General features: G+C 39.4%; 1 protein-coding gene across 1 annotated transcript; it reads right to left on the bottom strand.

Moving 5' to 3' along the window:
- Positions 1-692: 692 nt before the first annotated feature.
- On the bottom strand, positions 693-6,498 carry LOC104601102 (Tetratricopeptide repeat (TPR)-like superfamily protein). The gene is made up of 8 exons (XM_010264297.3): positions 6,317-6,498; positions 6,090-6,215; positions 5,780-5,875; positions 5,620-5,692; positions 4,219-4,280; positions 2,144-2,225; positions 1,154-1,214; positions 693-1,059 (listed from the first exon to the last, which is right to left on the bottom strand). The coding sequence occupies exons 1-8, from the start codon at positions 6,455-6,457 to the stop codon at positions 1,008-1,010; spliced, it is 693 nt and encodes a 230-aa protein (XP_010262599.1). The 5' UTR covers positions 6,458-6,498; the 3' UTR covers positions 693-1,007.
- Between the last annotated feature and the right edge of the window lie 13,355 nt (positions 6,499-19,853).

Genomic DNA, 19,853 nt, shown 5'->3' with positions numbered 1-19,853 from the left:
TGAAGACCCATAAGTAAATGGCAGCTGACCAAATTAACATATATACAACCCATCTCCATGACTTCTAACAAATGAGATAATTCATGCAAATCCATGTAACAAGGCATAATCAGATAATTAGCAAGCTAATTACTTTTCTGGTAAGAAACTAACAATATAGATACATATGTCATGGTTGGCGGCTTACACTTATTTCCCAGTTCTGTCTTATTTCCAGAATTAATCATAATAGTAAGGGAAGCCGTTCTATGGAATCCATGCCAATAATGATATTTTAATTTTTAACCACCGTTGTCGAGCTGTCATCTAAAGTCTAAACTAAAACCTTTTCCCCTTCGTTTATATCAAGATTATGTCCCAATTCTTCACTCCCTCATATTCAACATTACCAAAATACTACCTTCATTTAAATTTCAGGCCTTGTGCACGGCACATGCTCTATACAATCCTCTTTCATCATCATCATCCAAGCCTTCTCAGGTCAAACTGCCATTTAAGTATCAGACGATGGCACTAGTTTTATGATGTTTAACATGGCTTGGTTTTGAGTTCTAGGTTCCTAGATTAGGTGGTCCGCTAATTGAATGGTCTCTAATTTGATAACCTATGGTGAAATAACACTAATAGAACATGTCAGACTTGCTCATATTAGAAGATTAAAATCAGAATCATCAGGTCCAAGCAGGCAAAAGGACGCAAGACTGTTAATTCTTCGTCAAATTTTCACTCTTCAATGTTACAAGTTTCAATTGGTGAAGGGACAATCTTTCCCATAAGTTTGGCCACCAAATGAGTGGTTGAGGTAACTGATAGATGGGCCATCAAATAGATTCTCTTTTTTTCTAAAAAAATGGAGATGGAAATTATAATAGCAACTTATTTACATATATAGTATGGTAGTAACAAGCAATAAAATTCCTCAACCAACATGGGCAAAAAAAACATTAAACTGATAATGGATGCGATCATCTTTTTCTTTTGATACAACAAGTTGATTTCTTGAGACACTACCTGCAAAGCAACGTGTCTTTTGTTGCATTTCCTGTTGTTGGATTCACCCTGATGAACAAATACCAAATTGTAAGTTGTTAATGGAGGTATAATTTCCTGGATGGAATTACCAAGGCTGAAAATGTATCGCAAAGCTTCTTACCCATCAGCAACTTTGCAAAGGTACTCTCTTTGGTCATCTCTCAAAGGAACATCTGTGAAGTCTGACCACATATGGAATATTTAAAATTAGCTACTCACTTTGTAACCATTTTATGGATTACGCCTACTAACTGAAACGCCTAGTAAGGCAAGACCTAAGCTCCTCCATGCTGCTTGTTAAATTGATAATCACTTCAAAGATCTCATTACACTAAATGACCAGGTAGTTTTAATACTAATTGTTATTAATACCAGTACTTCTGTAACAACCAAATCCTGAGATGAAACAATGGCAAAATCATGATCATATATTCATATATAATAGAACTTGAGGATGCACCAACCACCAATTCAATACATTAACACATAAAGCATGGATATGGCACTTAGGTTAAAAGGAAAATTCTATAAAATAGTTGTAAGGCCAGCAAACAATGGATATGGCACTAAACATAATTGAATGGGAAAACAGGATTCATATAGCTGACCCAATATAGTTGGGACAGGGCTTATATGCCATACCAAGGGCATTTGACCAACTAAAATTTGATGAGATTGGATGGTTTCAAATATCCCTACTGTTTATGAGCCTCAAATATTAAACCCTGAGGCATTTCTCAAGTCTCAACTTAAGGTGAGCTTCAAGGCATAATCCTCAAATGCTCTTGAAAACTCTGTGGAGAAATGGCAGATACTTGGCTAGGGAGATTTTTTTTTCCTTTTGGGTCAATGTTTAGGAATATTCACTTCATGTAAACATCATTCCCACATTTTACCATCTAGATAATACACAGACCACCAAGAGTCAATAAACTACAAATCATCTGAATGGTTATAGTTGGGGTTTATATATACTTAGTGGCCCTGTGCTTCTGTATAACAATGTACTCTTTCTTGACCAAATAATTATAAAATTGAGTAAATTATCTTTTATTATAACACACTTTGAGACCTTTGACACTAATCACCATTTGGTGTTTCTACTAGATACCTGCTCCAGTTATTATGGAACCCCTGAAGGATGTATTCCCTGTAGCAAGTGCACCTTCCATGTTTGCATTACTCAAATTGGCCTGCAACAGTGAGAGAGTAACATGCATAAGCACCAATACAGAGGTGATACTTTCATAAATAAAAGCATGGATTATAGTAGATACAGCTCCAGAAGTAGATTTTCAATGCTAATAATGCCATTTTCCAATTTGGGGGAATAATTGTATCCTGGACAAATTCTATTGATCCATTAGATAATGTTATATACATCATACCCAATTTGACTACCCCCGCTCCCTTTTTCTGCTCCAAGGGGCTACACAACAAGGGGTAGCCCATACCCCAAACCAATAACCCCCCCCCACACACACACACACCCAGGTGCATGCATGATTAGATCCCAAGTCTCCACTACAACCAGCAGGAGACCTTTAGCCATTTGATGACACAGTACAAACTCCTAATGTTGAAATATTCAAGCAGTTGATTTTGTTGATAATCCAAAACTCTTGCTAGCCATTTGATGAGAAAGTTTAAATTGATACTTTGTACTTCTAATATGCCCATTTTTATTGAAAATATGTTGCATCGGACCTTTTGTTGGGATGATGGGTTCATTGGTTCAATAAAAACTTCATGGAACACTTGAATAAAGCTAGACTCTGTCACAGTTGCAGTACACTCAAGACTACCAAAATCAAGACAGTAGTATGGTTATTTTTGTATGTTCACTACCATTTACCATGTCATGGATTCCCAATCATGGAAATAATACCTACATCCATATACACGCTAATGTATGTTTACACATTGAGGCATCTTAAGTTCATCTGAAGAAAAACCTAATGACACAACATACGATGCCAGCTCGCTCACTGTTTGTCTTCCTAGTTTTATTTTGAGTTGAGAATTCTGACAATTCTTAAGTAGATAGACTCATATCCACACCACAAAAGATGTCCAGTTAGGACTTGTTTTTTATTTTTTTTTTTGATGAATAGTTAGGACTTGTTAATCTAGACCTTGAGAAAATTCATTAAGGTTGTATTTGATACCCAAACTTGTGAAAATCCAATTGCTCAAAGAATTGGATTGGGAATACTTATCAAAAAAAAGGATTGGATTTTATCAAAAAAAAAAGGATTGGATTGGGAAATAAATTTTATGTCCTGATGGACAATTAATGCAAGCATTGAAGAATAAAAAGAAACAGGGGAAACTGCAATCTTGTATAGATCACGGGACAAATGTGCCACCTTTTGTCATGCAGCACACAGGGCATACAGAGTTCCGTCATCCTAGCTTCCTTATGGAGCTTTGAAATTTATGGGGACTGGGGAGTAATTCCTTATTTATTTATTTATTAAGGTGGGGGGTGGGGGGTGGGGGGGAGTAATTCAATTTGCTCTTAAAATTCTCACCCATATGAGAGATATTTGAGTTGTCTCAGAAACCACCTAAATACAGCCACCTTTTAAACTTAGGTGGACTTTTGAATTTTAACAATTTCAGAAGGTCTCAATCTCTTTATTTAGGTTTTTTCACTTGTATTGCCAGAATAAGAATACTAACCTAATCTACTAAACAGTCTAGTCCTGTGACCTTGCATATCTTACTTCCAAACCTCTAGGTTAATCTATTACCTTTCTAAGTGTTTAATCAATTGTACAGGGTCACACTCGGAACTACAGATTATAAGTTTGCACCAGGGAACTTATGCCTTTATAGTTGAAATATTAATCACCATGTTTGTTTAGTAGGATATAAAATTAAGCTTGGATTTTTTTTCCTTTTGCTTTTCCACATTTCTCACACTTGTTTTCATGGTTCATGATTATATAAGGGTATAAAGAATGGATGAAAACTTGAATATCGAATGCATTATTTAGACTTATCAACTGCTTTGTTATATGGGCAATATGGTAAGCTATAGATCTCTGGTAGTATGGGATTTATACAAATAAGAACCTGTGCAAAATGAGAGACTGTAGTCCATAGAACATGCAGAAAAAGAAAATAAATGAAAGTATTAGAAACAAAACAAGACACGGATCTTAGAATTAGCAAGATCACCTTAGTCACATTTGCCAAGGAAAAATCTGCACCTCTAAGATCAGCATCAGAAAGATCAGCCCCTGAAAGATAGATATGGACAGCGGGTGAATAATATCTCAAAAGAAAAGTGCAAAAATATGAATTAGATTAAGATAGAAAACAATAGAATGAGTAGTTAAGAGTTGGTGAAGAAGTCCAGGGTGGAAAATTACTCAATCCAACAATGATACATGTGGACGAAATAACCAAAAAGTAATAGAGTGTGGACGAAATAACCAAAAAGTAATAGAATACTTAATGATGGCTATTTTTCCAATATATGGAAACACCTGAAGAAATAACTTACAGTATGATCTCCTGCACAGATATAGTATTTACCCATTGAGAGCTTTGCCATAACAGAAGTTTGAGCTTATCGACATCAACCACTATGTCATAATAAGAAAAATGGGGTTGCTCCTTCGGCAAAGCTGGGATAAAGTTGAGCCAAAAGGTCCCGATTCAAGATAAATTCATGAGGAAGTGGGATTTCTTTAGGATCTATTCTTGTTTAGTTGTTTTTATATAATATACCCAAAACTAATCCAAGTCAACCTCCTTTAGTCTAGTTCATACACTTTACTGTTTTGTAGAAATGCATATTGTATTTTCTTAACAATGACGCAGCAATAATTGTATAGCTCACTTATTTGTCACCTGATATTCTACTTCTACAATATTGCAAAATGTTAGCAACGCCTACCATAGCAATAATAAGAAAGTAATCAATTAGAATCATTCAGATCTCCTGCTATATCAGCCCCTATATGGTAATCTGTGTTTGAGTATCTAAGACACTATGTTGCATAGATACATGTAATAGTAACTCAACAATACAAACAACAAGAGTAGTGAAGCAAAATTGCTTAAACATAAGCAAGATTTTACATATCATTTAAATGTTCTAAAAAGTAAAGCAATGGACCTTGCCTTTTTTTCTTGGGAAGGTGTTCAATTGAGATCTTTGATATATGGCTGGTAAAATACCATATATCAAATCATACTCAGGAAAGATGCATGGTGCAAGGACAGGCCCTTATGTTGATCTTTTCATCTTTTTGTGGGGTCTGAGTTGATAGAAATGTTGGTGCTAGTGGTGCAATGAATTAACCAATCAGGAAAGATGGTTCTGTCATACTAAAACCATTATGTTTGTAGGTGAGAACTGAGAAGTGCTCAGGCATTAGGACTTTAAGCACATGTTATGATTCTCTAGGTCAAAATGGAAGATATGGTTATGTATACATATAAGAATCCACATTTAACGGTTAATAGAAGCTTTGAGTGATCCCTAAAATATATACGAGTTGGAAATTCACGGAAAGTACATAACTAGTTAAATGTAGCACAAATAATAAGAGTGTAAAGAGAAAACGAAACCTGTTAAATCGGCATCAAAGAAGCTAGCACCCAATAAGTTTGCACCTTTAAAATTGGCTTGTCTTAATATCGACTAGAATAAAGAAAACAAGGAACCAATGAGTCATTAACAAGTCAACAACTTAGTGCCAGCTATAAAATGTTCCGTCGGAGTCTGTACCGTTTTAAAGTCCTGCTTGATCAAAGTCTTTCCGCTAAAATCCTTTCCAGTAAGATCCTGACCCCTCGTAACTTCAGCCCCATAAGGACCTCCTCCCTTCCACATTGAGAAAAACAAAGAAAAAGAACACACACATGCAGAATCAAAAAAAAAAAAAAAATCATAACTTTGAGGGAAATAAAGAGGATACAGCTAAGACCTTAACGCAAAAATGATTATTAGCCCAAAAAAATGCAGAACTAGATTTCCTTCTTGTTCTGTTGATATTTTGCAAATCCAAAACCAAAGAGCAAGAAAGAAGAGAAATTACCTTGAATGCAAGCGCCGGATCAGCCAGGAACAGAGAAGCAGATAGAACAGCAAGCAAGCTTGCCCTAGCGATTGATTCACCAAGAGATGAGAAGTGATGTACTGGAGCTACGATCTTCTCCAATCTCTGTTAAAATGAGTGACAAACTAAGATGAGCGAACCGAATTGTTAGACTTGAACAGATAACTGGAAAGAATTGCAGAAGGCAGAGTGGGTAAATTGGTTACAGGTAAATGTTGCTGGTGCGCACGATAGTCGGAAGAGCATAAACACAAAATCGGTTTGGAATTAGAGCGATGAGGTCTGAGACAAGGAGACAGCTTTGGAGTGATTTTGGAAGAGAGAGGAGAAACGTGAAGAACCGCCATGGCCTTGGCTTGCCTTCCGCGAGATCGACAGTCCTCGTCATTTTCGCCTTATCCAATTATTAATTTATTATTGTTTATTATCAAAAAAATAATATTGATTCATTTCCACGTTTCACATCATTAACCGTTGAATTGGTATCAAAGAGGAATCATTTCCATTCTATGATGGAGTATAGGTGTTATGTGGATTCCAATCCAACGTCAGCGGAATAAGACCCAAACCAAGAGAAGGGGAGGGTTGGCCCAAACAAAAATCTAGGCCTGGTTCATTACGTTAGGATTTAGGAATTAGGATTAAGCCCTTCCGCATTCAGGCCCGATAGGCGATAGGCCCGTGCGAGTTGGCCAAGTTTGTAAATTTTAGCTTGGGTTCAGCTTTGAGTTGTTTAGCTGGGCCTTGCCTTTGGCTCAGCCCGGATATTATTTTATATTGTTTTTTTTTTTTTTAAACCTTATGGTTGGTTGGTTCCTTCTTTTTTTATGAATATAAACTAATAGGGCCCGTGAAAGGGAGTTCAAATCAGCACCCTACAACGTCCCACGGTACATCTCCGGCCGTGTATTGGGAACATCTCCCAATGATAATATCAGGAATGATGATGTCATCATCGGGAGATGTTTCCAATATACGGTGGAGATGTGCTGTGGGACGTTGTGAGGGGCAGTCTTGTGGGGCATTGATTCAGTCTCTGTGAAAAGCTGCTATTTAGGGGATTTTTTTTTTCTGCATTTTGAGAGGGAGGAAATTTGGTCAATGGGATTCAAAATCTCATAGACCAAGAAGCCCATGTTCTTTTTTCAGATATATGGGGGGACCAAGGAAAGTTTATTTTCTTGGGTACCATCTCCTAGGTGGGTAAATAATTTTCTCACTTGTGGGAAAAGTTGACAATACTTGAATGGAACAAAAATGCCCCTTTTAATATTAGATTTTTATGGCTAAAATGGTCATTGCCTTATTTACAAGAGAAATAAAAGAACATGCATAAATGCACTTACCCGAGTAAATCTTTCATGGGAAACACTTACCTGGTAAATGCATTTACCCGGGTAAATAACTTACCGAAAAGCGAACGGAGCCCTAATAGAATGAGGGAGGAAATTAAAATTGAAGCAAAAGAACAATTTAAGTAGTGTTTTTATTAAGAGAAATTGAAACCAAAAGAGCCTTCCAAAAGAGAAAAGTAAGACGATAAAGATCCTCCACAAGCAAAAATTCTGCACACACTCTGAAAGCAAGTGCGTCTAATCGTACATTGAGCACTATTTTCTTATGAATTTCATGTACATGTATGAAAGATATTCCCAATGTATGATTGGATGCCATGTGTGCAGAGATTTTGCGTGCAGTTCGGTCCTGGATGACAAAATAGAGGCATTGTATGTTTCCAACCAAGGGAAGAAATTGGATTCAGTTCTCACACCATGCTTACAGACAATTGTAGCTATGTATTGAAAATATCTCCCCATGAATTAAAACATATAAATATGGAGATGTTCCCAATGCACAGGGCTGCAAAAGACTATGAACACAATGTGAACACCGTTTTGTGAGGACTAAATCTGGTCTGGTCTCCCAAGGGAAAGAGACAATGGTGAAGCATTCCAGCGATCCTTATAGTGAATTTAGAACATGAATGGTGAATATAGAAGACAGAAAAAAAAAAAAAACAAATATTTGTAACAATGGATCTTCAGAAAATTGTTATACAATGCTTTTTGTTGTTCAATTGCAAGTGACAATGTTTTCAACCCTCCGTTGACCCGGCTAGTCGAACCGCTTAAAACGTCACTCGATTAGGATTTTGGGTCCAGTTTAGTCAAGACCCGTTAGACAATAAAAAATGTTGATTTGTTCAAGAACTGTTCAACCCGGTCGGTTCAACTATTGACTCGTTCAACCTAGTGACCAGGTCGCGGGGTTGCACACTTAATGCGTGCAAAACTTTCAGAGGCCATAACTTTGCAATCCAATGTCCAATTGGGGTAATTTTTTGTAACTTTTTGATATCTATGCATCCCAAGGAACCACAGTGCCTTGCCCCACTATTTTCGCGAAAAGAAAAACCCTTTTTGGCCTCAAATTGCAATTTTTAGTATTTTTTATAAATTAAAAAACATAAATTAAATATAAAATAATACATATTACATATCAAAAAGATATTTATACATTGTAGCGCGATCCGGTCACTCCTATCTGGCACTCGCGTGGCTCCTGAGAGGTACCTGGGACGAGAGGGAAGAAGAAGTTCTCCCGGGGGTTTGCCTAGCGGGAACACTCCGATGATTAAGTTAGTACTTTGTGCAAGAAGCGAAGGGAAAACGAAGGCTAAAAGTGAAGATTGTGCAAGTGGTTCGAAGATACCTTGTTCCTTGAGAATAAGCCCCTTATAACTGAATTTCGTTGCTTTAGGCCCTCTGCTTCTGACAGGGCAGGTATAACCGCCACTGTCAGTCTGCCATAGCCGTTACTGGCAAGGCTGAGGTGGCACGCGCGGAGCCGTCGTTGCAGGGTACGTGCCTGTCAGGTAAGAGACACCTTTCTGAAGGTGACAAGCGCGACACTTTCTGACGAGGGACATGTCTACTGTCCACAGATTTGTCGAGCACGACAGTCGAGTAGGAAGCCTTCCTGCGGTATGCCGAGCTACCCTTCCGCGAATTACCCTGAGCCGGACTGTCTCTTGAGTGACGAGATGCCCGTAGCAAATTATGCCGAGCTGGTTGACCCGAGGTGTCCATGCCTCGGGGTGTCTAGAGATGGATCGGCGTGCTCCTGTCTGGGAGTGGCCCGAGGTCCATTGGGAGGAGCTCAGGCCTCAAGAGAGGTCAGGGCGCCCCGAAGTGCCTCAACCCCGGAGAGGAGATGCGAGTGAGGCAGCTTCCGGCGAGTGGTTCATCCACCCAGTTGCCGAGATGAACTCGGTGGGACCTTCCCTCCGAGTTGTGGTCACGTCCGTTGCGCTGTCATGCTAAGTCACTGTTTGAGCAAGGTCACGCCCACGTGTACCCGTACTGCGAGATCGGGCCAAATCACCCTCCATCAATTGCCCCCCACTCCCTGCGCTGGCGGCGATGACCCAGCGTGAGGAGGTCATGACACGCCGGGTGGATTTGGCGTTGGTCTTCATGCTGCTTTGTCGCGCGCTCCGTCCAGCTAGACCGGTTTAGCACCCGGTTTGACCAAAAAAAGACTCGAGTCGCGTCTAGATTACGTGCGGATCTCACGCGATTCAGACTTCGCGAACGTCAAAAACGCGCTCAACCGTTTTCGCCTCGAGGAACCCGCAGCTGTGGCTATAACTAGGGGGACCCTTGGCCATTTTCTTCGCCACAAAGCTCTCGTCGATAGTGTTTGAGCTCACCTCGGAGGTCTCTTAGCTTGGGTCTTCCAATTCGTCCTGTTCTCCCAATCCGGTTGCGTTTCTTTTGGTAGTCCTCCCGAGCTTCCTTCCCCTTTTCAATTTGTTTCTTCGCTTTAGTTCGCTATGTCATCTAGCGTAGACAACCTTATCGACGAGCCCGAGGTGGGTACCTCGGCTCGGGGTGGCTCCTCTATTGCTCAGCCATCCAAAGTACGGGTGGCTTTGGGTCATCTGGCGTCCACCTCCCACCGGGATCGGGAGCCAGATCAGTTCAGCCCTTCTATAATGACTTTAGAGAGGCTTCAGGACCTCATACAGAGGTTCCGCCTCCCTAAGGAATACTCATATAGCCTTCCCACCGGAAACTTCTCATGGGAGCACGGTCCTGACGAGATTGTGATCTTCAGGGAGCAACTGATAGTCGGGCTCCGACTTCCTCTTCACGCTTTGATTGTTGAGGTGTTGGTACACTTTAACATCACCCTAGACCAACTCCACCTGAACTCCATACAGAATGTGGTGGGGTCCATCTCTCTTTGCTTTGACCATTCCCTCTCCATAGATTTAGATGTTCTCAACTCTCTCTCTCTCTCTCTCCTTATAAATTACAATAATGCCTTTCTCTCTCTTGCCATCTCTGTCTCTCTCCTTATAAATTACAAGAATGCCACTCTCTCCAACTGAGGGAGACCTCAACTCGGCATCTCGACTGCTAAGAGACCTACAATCAAAGGTAGTCGAGCTTGAGTTCAAGTCTCTAATTCGAATCAAGCTCGAACTAGACGACACCCTATACTTTAGGCTGAGTACCAATTTAGTAAGCCAAACTTTAAAACGTGACAATGTAGTACCCGAACTTTCAAAATGCTACAATCTAGTACCTATCGTTAATGGACCGTCAATTATATATATCACGTGACCTTATGTGTGATTTAAGACTTTTAAAAATATCAAAATTACCCTTGGACACTGTTCATCATCTTCTTTCTCAAGAAAATGAAACAAAGCCCAAACACACTACTCATCATTTTCTTTCTCAAGAAAATGAAGATCGAATTCCGGGAACACAAAACTCTTGATGGAGGTGAATCCTCCATCCACCAACCGAGGAATGAACATATGGCTTTCTCAAGAAAATGAACGTCTGACCGTCTTCACCGCACCTCGGGAATTTTCCCTTAGGCTCTGTTTGATTGCTAGAAAGAGGTGGAAAAGATGGAATATTCCTAAAATATTCCACTTTCCCATGTTTGTTTTATGAGACACGAAAATGGGATGGGAAAATAGGGGGCACGTACTTTCTCAAAAACTGGGATTTGATATCGCACAAAAACAGTGCGACCCCGGTGAGAAAATAAAGGGAAAGAGTATCGGGCTTGCTTTTTAAAAGAGTTCGTTGTCTGTCTTCTCCACCTCCTATGCCCCAATAGCAAACATCCAAGCTTCCGGTGACATTTTCAGATAGATGGTTGTCTCCACTTCCTATGCTGCAATCACAGTGGGCCTGGCTGCCATGGTTTCCGACAACCAATGCCAATGCTCACTCTCTCACTCTCTCTCTTCAGCGTTTGATTTCCTTCTACCATTTTACTTCGATCAAGATATAACCTATTTTTTCTTGAAAAAATAGAGCTCTTTTCTTCTCTTCAACTCTCCATCTCGTACTCTGTTATCTCCCCTGTCTACTACATGGATATTACTGTTCTCCTAATACAATGATTTCCACCAAATGTTTCCAAACACCATTATCGTTCCTTCGATTAAAATTCTGATTTTCATAAATTATTTCCAAATGCACTCAACTCATTTTGATAATTAATTATTTTCAGAATTTATCCAACTATAGAACAAATAGATGCCCTTATACAATGTTCAAAGCCCAGAAACCAATAAACGAATCCCAACTTTGGCAAGCCAGTAGTGTTGAAGCCCAGCTTTAAATCTCCTCTAAACCTGAAAAATTGCAATCACCCACCATATGTTCGACCAAATTTCCTGTCAAACACCTTCGCTTGGAACAGTCTCATCCAAGCCCATGTCACCAGTCGTGATCCCTATCATCTAATTTGGAGCCTATGGGCACTTGAAATCACTACAGGAAGAAAAAGAATTTATGAATCATGATACTATAGGACAAAGTGGGTTAAAGCGCCTTCTCACAAATGCCATTTCATGGATAGCAATGGTCCGTTGTTATGTGAAAAATTATGGATTCAATGAGTTTGAAACTTTTTAGAGGGACAACTGATTTTTGGAGCTAAATAATTTTATTTTCAATTCTGATTTATGTCATGTTTTCTCTCAATAATTTTCTCATAAATCAAATGATGGAAAATGAAAACTTCACACTTTCTCATCCCATCCCATTCCATCCTTTCCCATCCCACAAACCAATCAGAGCCTTAATAAAACAATCGTCTCTCCTGACTACATTGCTGAGGAAAAGCTAGAAAGAAGCCTGATTATATCTGCATAAACGGAGAACTGATATGGTACACGACCTAGTCATCAAAAAGGATGCAAGCCAATTGTTAGAGGATATATGAACTCTTTTACGCCTCATAAGTAGGGTGATAAGTGTGACAGATAGTAACAATCTCATCTCAAGCATCTGTTTCGAGCTAAGAAGCTTCCTCTCTGGAGATGGGGAAGCTTTGATGTTTGTGGCCTGCAGACTACTAACTTACATGAGCAAACCTGCAACTCAATTATCCATGTCTACGTGTGATTTTGCCTTCTGGGTGCGATCCTCACCATGAGTGCTCGAAAACGACAGAGATTTGAGACAAATAGCAGGCCCCTATTGTCCTTCCATAACGTATAGAATTGATCCAAATTTACTCAAGAGTTTCCATTTGAGTGTAAGATAAGAGTCTTCGCGGCAAATTAGTCCAGGCAGTTAGCCGTCCGTCGGTCCATCTAGGTCCTTCATTTCATGTTCATCAAATGTGTAATGTTAGGTATTACCAAAAAGTAATGTTAGGTATTTAGATATGTAAGTGGTGAAAAATAAAATAAAGAAAGGAATTATCCTCAGCAGTTAGCAATTCTCATTCTCTTTCTGGGTATGTCTGCTCGCGAAGGTCTGAGCAGAGGTGTCTGAGTATGTGGAGTAAGTTTGGATTTAAAATCGCAAGAATTTCATCCCCCGAATTCGGTGGCAACAGATGCATAGTGGCGGAGAACAGTGACAATGAACTGTGGCGATGAACAGTATGATGCGGAAACCATTGTTGGACTGGAACAGTGCCAAGGAACAGTGCGGTGAATATTCATAGACTGGAATAATAGCGGTGAACAGTGCAGGGAACTTTTGTTTAGTTCTGACTCCATGAATACTGGTTTTCTCTCTAGTTTTCTCTTTTGTGGCGGGGAATAATGGCAGTGTTCAACGAAGGAGTCGATGAATAGTGGCGGTGAATAGTAAAAAATTAGATGAAATTTAAGGGGTATTTGTGTCTTTTCCCATGACACTTAACGGTGAGTGGATGCCAAGTATTAGATTGTAGTAAAATGAAAGTTCGGGTACTACATTGTCACATTTTAAAGTTAAGGTACTAAATTGGCACTGGCATAAAGTATAAGGTACCTGTCAAGAATTTTTCCTTTTTTTTCAAATTACAAAAATGCCACTTTCTCTCCTATTAACTCTCTCTCTCTTTCTTATAAATTATAAGAATGCCACTCTTTCATTCTCTCTCTCTCTCTTGCTTTTTTTCCGTACAAAATACAATAATGTCATTTTTCCTACCAATTCTCTCACTTTTTCCTTACAAATTACAATAATACCACTTTCTCCTATCACTCTCTCTCCTTATAAATTACAAGAATGTCGCTCTTTCCAATTAAGGGAGACCTCAGCTCGACATCTCGATTGCTAGGGGGCCTGCAATCAAAGGTAGTTGAGCTCGAACTTCTGAGCTCGAGCTAGACAATACCTTGACCACTAAGAGAGACCTCAGCACAGCACCTTGACAACTGAGGGAGACCTCAGTTCGGTACCTCATCAACTAAGGGAGACCTCAGCTCGGCACCTCTCCTGCTAGGGAAACCTTAACTCGACACTTTAGCAACTAAGGGATACATCGGCTATTGAGGGAGAGCTTGGCTCGGCACCTCGGCTGCTAGGGAGACATGCAATCAAAGGTCTCACGAGCCTAATCAAGTGTATACATAGGGTGTCACCTCGGCTTAGCACCTCGGTCATTGAGGGAGATCTCGTCTCAACACCTCGACAACCGAGGGAGACCTCAACTTGGCACCTTATTAAGTAAGGGAGACCTCAACTCGACACCTCGCCTTCTAGGGAAACCTCAGCTCAACACTTCAGCAGCTAAGGGAGACCTCGGTTTGGCACCTCGACAATTGAGGGAGACATTGGCTCGGCGCTTCGGCTACTTGAGAGACCTGCAATCAAAGGTAGCCAAACTCGAACTTCCAACACAGGGCCTCGAATCGAACTTGAGCTTGATAGTTTATGAGCGAGTCCCAACAACACAAGGCCCCCTCTGCTAGTATATATATATACACGATGACGTGGCACAGTCTGAACCATTCAACCCAACCGATCGAACTAGTGACCCACAACCCAAGAGGCAAAAACGGCCTCGAGTTGGTTTTTAAAACATTGGCAAGTGATATTGCCCTTTTATCTTTTTTAGTATTTTTCCTAAAATGTTCGATACAATGACTATAAAGTTGGATTCTAATGGATTTCTTTGCCCTTTTAAGCCTTGGAATCAATGCTTACAAGACGTTACAAACAACACTATTATGATAGAGACACATTCAATCGTCCCAATGAAAAAGGAAAATAGTTGAGCAATACAATTATGAAATGTTCATCTTTCTTTTTTCTGTCATTTGAATTGAAATGACCCTTGATAGAAAGGAATGCCAAAGTAAGGATACATTACATAAGCAAACCCCCTCCGCACCAAATGGAATAAGGTCACTTGAAACTTGAAAAATGAAAATGTAGAGTCGGGGCCGCCTGTCGCTTGATGTAAAGTAAAGTAAAATCTTGGCCCCGCAAGCATGAGCTGGTGGGTCTGGATCTTTCTTCAATTTCCTATTCATATATTTTCATATGAACTAGCGAGTGGCGCCCGTGCTAATACTGAGTAAGTGGGAGAATAAAAAAAAAAAAAAAACAGAACAATAGAAGCTGTAGTTGTGGGATCTGAATCCGGGTTTCTATGAAAACAAACAAAAGAAATACAAATTTTATATGCATGAGTACAAAAAAAAAAGATTTTACAAAGTTACTAAACATATAATTCTTAAAAGAAATACAAATTTTATATATATTGTAATGGAACCATCTTACAAATAAAGTCATCAAACATGCTATTCATCTTGTGAATGTGGAATAATGTCTTCAACATATGAAACTATCCTCAAGGGAGCACTTATAACAGAAATATACCCTACGCAATTAGAAAGAAACATCGATGATAATAAAGCCCCTATCTAATTTGAACTTAATTTAACTTCACTCAGCCTATCAAAAAAAAAATCACTCAAATGGCCACTATGGTTTACTTTTAAATTTAACATGCTACATATCCAATGAAAATTAGTTAATGAATAGGCAGCCAATACCAATTTGGCTATCCTTGGAAGGAGAAGTAATTTAACATTTATGCTTGAATCACAACATAATTATAGTAAGAAACTTGAAAAGGTTAAACCAAACAAAGACAAGGCATGCAACAAATCTTAAGACAACTTGAACATGTAGCAAGAAAATACTTAAATAAAAATCACAAGGGAAACCCAAGTAGAGAACCGAAACCATTTGGCAAAGCCACATCATAAAATGCATGCAAAACGGATTATGCATGTTCGAAAAAACCAGAACAAACAGAGAAGAAAAATGATGAAGAGTCGAGATCTTAAAAATCCTACAAAATAGATCAAATAAAAGGAAGAAGATACCATGTGTCACAGGTTAGATACAGGGAGATTGAGGCTTGATGGTAACCTGCAAAAGAAAAAAGAAAGAAGATAATTTATTCAATAGAAGAGTCAACATAGACCCATAAAGGAATCAAGGGAGGGAGATGATAGAAGAGGAGAAGCTCCTCCTAATATTTTTGGATGAGGTGGGGAGTTACATATTGGGGGAGCGGGTGCCTTGTTGACAATTGTACTTGAAGAAAGCTGCAACAACAAACACAACCTCATTAAAACAATTAAGAATGCTTCAATAAACATTGAAGTTATAGGCGGTGCTCGATTCCACTTTTGAGTCCAAAAAGAGAGGGTTACTGATTGAATGACCTCTCAACCAGGCTGAGATGTGGATACAGTATCTATACATAAAGAACAAAAATAATAAAAGAAATTAAGAATAGAATAGGCAGTTGCCTATGTACAAAGATCGTTAATTAATTCTCTTTCTAATTTAGTGGTTGCCAAATCTGTATGAGAGCCTTTATTAGTAACTGCTATTCTTGGAGAAGATCTTTTATTGGCAACTGCTAAAGATCTTTTATTGGTAGCTACTAAGCTAGACTGAGAGCCTCCATTAGTAACTACCAAACTTGTAGAGTTACCTTCCAAAGAACTTTTCTTAATACGCCCCCCTCAGTCGAAACTGGGTTGGAAGCACATGAAGCTTGGATCGGAGAAAATCAAATCGAGATGGAGCAAGAGGTTTGGTAAAGATGTCGTCCAGCTGATCATCAGTAAAAATATACCGGATGTCCAAATTTTTACGGAGAATATATCACGCAAAAAATGAAAGTCCACTTCGATGTGCTTGGTACAAGCATGAAACACCAGATGTGCTACCGGATACGTGGCGCCAATATTATCACAGTAAAGAATAGGTGGAACAGACTAATGAATACCCAAATCCCGTAGTAGAGACTGAAGCCACAATAATTCGGTTGTGGTGTTATCTAATGAGCAAAATTCGGCTTTAGTGCTAGAATGGGCAATGGTGGGCTATTTCTTCGCACTCTATGAGATTAAATGAGACCCAAGAAAAATAACATAGCCGCTAGTAGATCGGCGGTCATCAGGGCAACCGGCCCAATCAACATCTAAAAAAGCAACTAAATACCCAGGAGAATTAGAAGCAAAAAATAGCTCATACTCAATTGTGCCTTTGAGATAACACAAAATGCGTTTCACTACTGTCCAATGACAATTGGTCGGGTTCTGAAGGAATTAGCAAGCCTTGTTCACCGCAAATGCCACATCCGGTCGTGTGAACATAACATACTGCAGGGCCCCAACAATGATGTGATACTAAGTAGGAGGTCCAAAATGTAACGCCTTTGAGAAAGAAATAGTCCAGTCTTGTGTCGATGAGCTTCTACTCCAAGAAAATAGTGTAGAGATCCGAGGTCCTTAAGAGAGAAACTTCAAGACAGATCCAAAATGAGTTGAGAAACATGAGTAGCAGAAGAAACAGTAACAATAATATTGTCAACATAAACCAAAATATATAGAGAAATATTATTTTTGGTGTAAATGAAGAGAGAGGGATCACACTGAGAACTTCTGAAGCCAAAGATCATGAAGTCTACTATTGAGTCGAGAGAACCAAGCCCGAGGGGCTTGACGAAGACCATAGAGAGCCTTTTTAAGCTTGCAGACATAATCTAGACATCTATGATCCTCAAAACCCCAGGGCTATTTAATATAAATATTTCCTTGAATAAATCCATTCAAGAAGGAATTGTGAACATCTAACTGCTTAATGTCCCATCCTTGTGAGATGGCCAAAGATAAAACCGTTCGGACAATGGTTGGCTTAACAACAGGGTTAAAAGTGTCAGTGAAGTCGACACCAAGAACTTGAGAGAAATCCTGAGCTACTAGTCTGGCTTTGTATCGTTCCATAGAACCATCAAGTTTTCTCTTAATTTTGTAAACCCACTTAGAGCCAACAATATTCATAGACGGACCATAAGGAACAAGCTGCCACGTACCATTCTGTACGAGAGCATGAAATTCATATGTCATAGCAGTGCGCTAGTGAGTAGACATTGACGCCCGAGAGTAGGAAGTTGGTTTTACATCACTCTGACTACCATCTGCAAGTAGTCCTTCAGGTAAAGGATACCTTGTGGTAGTTTGCGCATGGTGGGAACTCATGGAACAAGTAGTCATATAATGTGTTTGTACAGCTGGAGCAGGAACAACAAGTGTGGCATCCAGAATCTCTTGAACCAACCGTGTTTTCTGACGTGGTTGATCTGTCTGATTATCAACATGAGATAAAGATTCATTAGTATCAGTTGAAGACGAGCTTGCAATTATCTAGTTTAGGTTAAAAATTTTCTTACTATCATCATTAGGATCTGGAATTTCCTCTGATGGTGCCTTGACTAAACCATCAATTAGGCCCATCAGTTTGTAGGCTCTAAGAACTGGCAGAAGTTGAACCCTACATAGAAGAAAATTTATCAATTCAACTTGATGGTGAGATGTGGAAAAATGTTAGGAATGGAGTTTATGGCTACTATAGTAGTCATGTTCTGAAGATCAAAGAAATTGGAACTCATGACTTCAAACGAATCAACACTGTGAGATGCCATAGGCTCTAATACCAAGATAAGAATGTAGAAGGGAGAAAAGTATAAAATAAAAGAATTCTTTATATTGCTTGAATGACCTGTTGACCAGACTGTAATGGGTATAGCATATATACACAAAGAACAAAAATAATAAAAGAAACTAAGAATAGAATATGCGGTTGCCAATCTACAAAGATTATTAATTAATCTTTCTAATAGTGGTTATGCGGTTGCCAATCTACAAAGATTATTAATTAATCTTTCTAATATAGTGGTTGCCAAATCTTTATAAAAGCCTTTATTATTAACCATTATTCTTGAAGGAGATTTTTCATTGGCAGCTACTAAAGATCATTTATTAATAGCTGCTAAAATGGACAGAGAGCCTTAAAACAATTAAAATGATTCGGTAAACATTGAAGCTATAAATGGTGCTCGGTTCCACTTTGATTCCAAAAAGAGAGGATTACTGAAGCTCCAGGCGGTGATCGGTTCCACCTAGAAAGAGAAAACATATAGAAACCAGCGGCAAAACTTGGCCAAGAAGGCAAGAAAAAGCCCAAAATCCATAGACATAGGTGATCACCTGTCTAGTCAATTAAATAGTCAAGTCTACAGACAAACACATGATTACCCCTATAATCCTCAACCGAGATTGAGAAGCCACTTGGTTCCACCACCAGGCTTCAGCAATGCACGTACAAGGTGTGCATGTGAGGTTCTCGAGGAGCGGTGTCCTCGTGTCGCTACCACCCCTGAAACTAAAGGCAGCTATTAGTTACGGACAGAGCTCGATGGAACCACCACCTCCACACCTGCAAACGATGAATGAATCAGCAACACAAAATAATAACTAATAAGTTTATAGAGAACAAATTATAGAATGGTAGAGAAACAAGAGAAAAAGGCAAAAGTGTTAGAGTTAGGATATATAGAAGCTTACCTCGTAGAAGCTTCAAGAAAGCTTCTTAGTAAGGGAAACTACCACCGCCACTGCCACCCTCTTAATCACCCCCTAAGATCTAGACGATCTTAGCCCAAGAGCGACTCTACCACTGCAATAGTCTCTAAGGATGATAATTTTTCTCATTTTTTTAATCTTCGCGGGGATCTACTCCGTTGAAGGGGGATGGCGGGGGGACAGAGAGAGCATTCTCTGCTCCGTGGGATTCCGATTTTTTAATATAATTGTAATTTTATTTTAAATTTACTTTTTAAATAAAAATAAAATAATTAACATTATAAAAAATCAGAGCGATTAGGAATTCCCGCGAGGATGGGAATGAGAATAACCTTGTCCCCGTTAGTGGGGACGGAAATGGGAAGAGGCTCCCACCTCGTTGCCATTCCTAATAGTTTTAGGCCTCCCCCCTCATTCACTCACTCTCTCTCTCATTCCTCTTCTTCTTCCTTGGTTCCACTTTCCCACTCTGTCTCCCTCTCCCCTCTCGGCCCTCAGTTGTTAGTCAGCTTGTCATGCCTCACAGCTCGAGACGC

The sequence above is a fragment of the Nelumbo nucifera genome, chromosome 2 (genome assembly GCF_055504915.1).
Source record: "Nelumbo nucifera cultivar China Antique chromosome 2, China Antique-T2T, whole genome shotgun sequence".
Taxonomy (NCBI): domain Eukaryota; kingdom Viridiplantae; phylum Streptophyta; class Magnoliopsida; order Proteales; family Nelumbonaceae; genus Nelumbo; species Nelumbo nucifera.
Note: the sequence above shows the minus strand (reverse complement) of the source record. Positions and strands in the feature narration are given on the sequence as shown.